The sequence below is a fragment of the Bidens hawaiensis genome, unplaced genomic scaffold (genome assembly GCF_021521415.1).
Source record: "Bidens hawaiensis isolate Kalapana, Puna unplaced genomic scaffold, B.hawaiensis_p1.1 tig00030837_1, whole genome shotgun sequence".
In the NCBI taxonomy this organism is placed as follows: Eukaryota; Viridiplantae; Streptophyta; class Magnoliopsida; order Asterales; family Asteraceae; genus Bidens; species Bidens hawaiensis.
In genome coordinates, this window is record NW_027495168.1 from 55,618 (window position 1) to 59,138 (window position 3,521).

Consider the following 3,521-nt stretch of genomic DNA (forward strand, 5'->3'; position numbering starts at 1 on the left):
GTCGCATAGCTACACAACTATGGTAGATACGTTGTAGCTACACAACTATTTTATATCCATATGCACAAAATTGTCACATAAAACCATGGAAAAGCGACTATGGCAATCATGAACTAAACAGTTACTGGCCGAATTCCCATTGTGTACCCGCCGCAACGCGCGAGCTCTCCTATTAGTGTTGACAAAAGAAGGTAAATTTCCCATTAGCGGATGGTAATGATTTCAAGAAATCTGATTATAAGCTTCTGAGTTTCGAAAGAATCATAGTTCATTAAAGTAGTACTTAGGTTTAATACAACATCTCTTTTGTGACATTTGTGGATTAAGAATCGAACTTGATTTAGAAACATATCTTCTAATTAAACAACGAAAATCAAAGTACAAACTGTAGAAGTTCAACACATGCAGGTCCCTATGGTGCTGGCAGGTTCACAAGACCACATGGGTTCATCTTCGGGTTCAACTTCTCTTCTTCTCGATCAACAGCAGTGGCAGATACGTAATAACACACTGCAAACATTGCATGAATAATACACGCAATGCCGCCAATAGAGAGATAACGATGGTGTGAAACTCCACAAGATTTTCTTGAACCAGAATTTGCCATGACTCCAGCTATCAGCATGGAGGATCCGGCAATGAGTGTGATCCTGATACAAGTTTTAAAGTTTTAATTACTCTTTCTATATGTATATATGCTTATGGTAGAAGAAAAACTCAGTGACCAAAGTACCATGAAAGAATAAGGGAGGCGAAAGCCAACCGCTTGTTATACGAGACAGAGTCGAGCACTTCAACGGACTGTACACAATGGCAGCCACTGAGTAGGTTTGTGATGGCATGTGCAAATGCCAAGAGAACCACTGCTGCAAATCCTAACTTAAAGGCTTTGTAACTTGGATCTCTACATTCAATGATCCACATAGTTAAACTTTGCACCTGTAAAATTCCACAAAATGTAATTATTATGGCCTTATGGGTGCACTTGAGCTTGAGGTGGCAAAATGGGCAAGTCAAAGTGGTGTATGGTTTTTATTAGTAATTTTTTACATGACTGACAAATAAAATAAGAATGTAGAACACGATTATGTCTTTACTAGAGTGATTGACAATTCTTGGAAGTTAAGTACAATCCAACCCGATATTAACATTCTTTTAGAACGATAACTCACAAATTCTATAAACCTATTATTTCTAACTCCGCGTGTATCAATATTCATGATGGGACTAGAACCCTCAAAACATGTATGAAGGAACATATTTAGCATGAACCATGATACCATTAGGCTTTTAGTAGTAATTACTATTAAGCAAAGAGTAAATTGGAGCTAGTAAATGAGTAGATCGAAATTGACGCCTCTAAATACATACCTCATTTTGTGCGACCTCAGCTTGAATGCCGAGAATTCCAGCTATAAGATCCAAAAGTATGATCAACAAACAAACCACAGGGACCTTGTATTGACCTGTGCTTTGTCCTTTAATCTCCATTGTACAAAAGCTTTTAAGAAAAACGTATGACAGTGTTGCAAAGAAGACACAAGGAGGGTTTTATAGGTGGTGGTCATGAGATGGTGGTCATGGGGGGAACGTGAAAGCATAAAAGATATAGAATCTGAATAAAGTAGATGGCGGAAGAGTGAATGAGGTTTAACTGCATATTGAATTAGAAAGCCATCTTGTCTTCAAAGTGGTATTTATTTTTGATTTCTTTTTGTTATCCTAACATGTTTGCTTTGTTGTAAGCTTCGATTCCGTTCATGTTTCATTTTTGCATGAGACTACCGAATCAAACTAGTTAACTTAAAGCTTAAGTATTATAGTAATCTAATTGTTATTAAGTAAACAGATTTTGATAATATCATCTTAGTTAACACCCGGTATTCTTCGTTTGATGGTTGGCAAGTATCAACAACCATGTAATGTTAGGTCGTGTTCGGTTAACGGAATTTGTAGGAATTCAAATAAATTGAAATTTATATACAGTGACATGGCGTGTTTGCATGGAGGAGAGATAAATTCAGTATGTAAATCAAATCCGATCAAATCCCATTTTTATTGGAATTCAAAAATTCTTTGATTTTCTAAAAGAAAGTTAAAAAAGGCGTTTGGAATGCTTATTTTTTTTATATTTATTTATTTATTTGTTAAATTGAAGAAATTGTTTTATGTTTGTAGATAGGTCAGGTCATGTGAGTTCGGGTCACAAGTCAGAACGGGTAATAGTTGAAATGGGTCGACTTAAAAACGGTTTGGTTTAAAAATATATGCACACTAACCACCCTACCAAGCTACGGGCAATGCTATACCACTCACACGCCAGCAATCCCTAAGTGATCTACCACCCATGTAAGGCTATACCCATTCACAATCTCACAATCCGAATCTTACATTTTAAAAGTAATTTCTCTCTTCTCGATCTAAATAATTTAACTCATCCCAATCTTATACTCCCATTAACAACCCAATCGTATCCTTTTTTATTAAGAAAATTCAATTTCTAATTAGTTTTGATTAGCTATATAAATATAATTAAGTAATTATATTTTTTAAAAAATATATTATATAATTGAAAACTTTAAATATATATATTAATCAAACACATTTTATAAAATAAATAAAAATAAGTTACAATCATAGCATGAAATACAAAATTACACATATTAATGATAAAAATAAATGTTTTCATTGACAAGAACTTGAGTTGGATTTGAAAAGGGCCGAGAGTTTTTAAAGAATTGGGTATTGCGATAATTTCCAGAATCTCCAAGATTCATGTGAAAGTTTGAAAATTGATTATTCATGGTAGGAATATGAAATCAGAGAGATATGGACGGTGTGAGTGAATATGAAAGTTCTTACAATATTTATAGGGTTAAAATACGAATTTAGATATTTATTTTATTTTTCTGAATGAGATATTGTTTGATTTTTTAGATTATAAATCTTATCCAGAAAATCTTACTAAACTAATGGTTCAGATAAGATAATTCAATAATGGATAAAATTTTAATTTTCTTTTAAAAATACGATTTTGTAAACGAACTCCATTTTAACGAAATTTATGCCGGAATGTTCATAAAAAAACTAAGTAAGACTATGTTTTTATATATATATTTTTTTAAAGTTAAATATAACAAGTAAATTATAAAACAAAAACCAAAAAATATATATAATTAATTGGTGAGAATAAAAAAGAAAAAAAAAAGAAAATTACATCCACTCACATTGTGACATGTGGTCACAAGTTGACCAAATTTGAGATTGCAATCTTGTTTGACTGTTTGAGCCATCGAACCGATTGGTTAATTAAATCCATTTTTTCTTTAAAAAAAAGAAATTGAGGGTTTGCAATCTTGGATTGCCAATGGGTATAGCCTAAATGATCATTTGGCCGGATCCGTTAGTCCCATTTATATAGTGGTACTAGTGTACTACAATAACCCGATTTTTTACCTCCGGTACTGGTATAATCCCGGGTACCGTCCCGGTATCGGTACCGAACTGAATATTTCGGTACC

General features: G+C 33.2%; 1 protein-coding gene across 1 annotated transcript; it reads right to left on the bottom strand.

Annotated features, from left to right (window-relative positions):
* Nucleotides 1-408: 408 nt before the first annotated feature.
* LOC143581239 (protein DESIGUAL 2-like) lies at nt 409-1,667 on the bottom strand. The gene is made up of 3 exons (XM_077064065.1): nt 1,372-1,667; nt 734-939; nt 409-650 (listed from the first exon to the last, which is right to left on the bottom strand). Exons 1-3 carry the CDS (start codon nt 1,489-1,491, stop codon nt 413-415), a joined length of 564 nt encoding a protein of 187 aa, XP_076920180.1. The 5' UTR covers nt 1,492-1,667; the 3' UTR covers nt 409-412.
* Nucleotides 1,668-3,521: the final 1,854 nt, after the last annotated feature.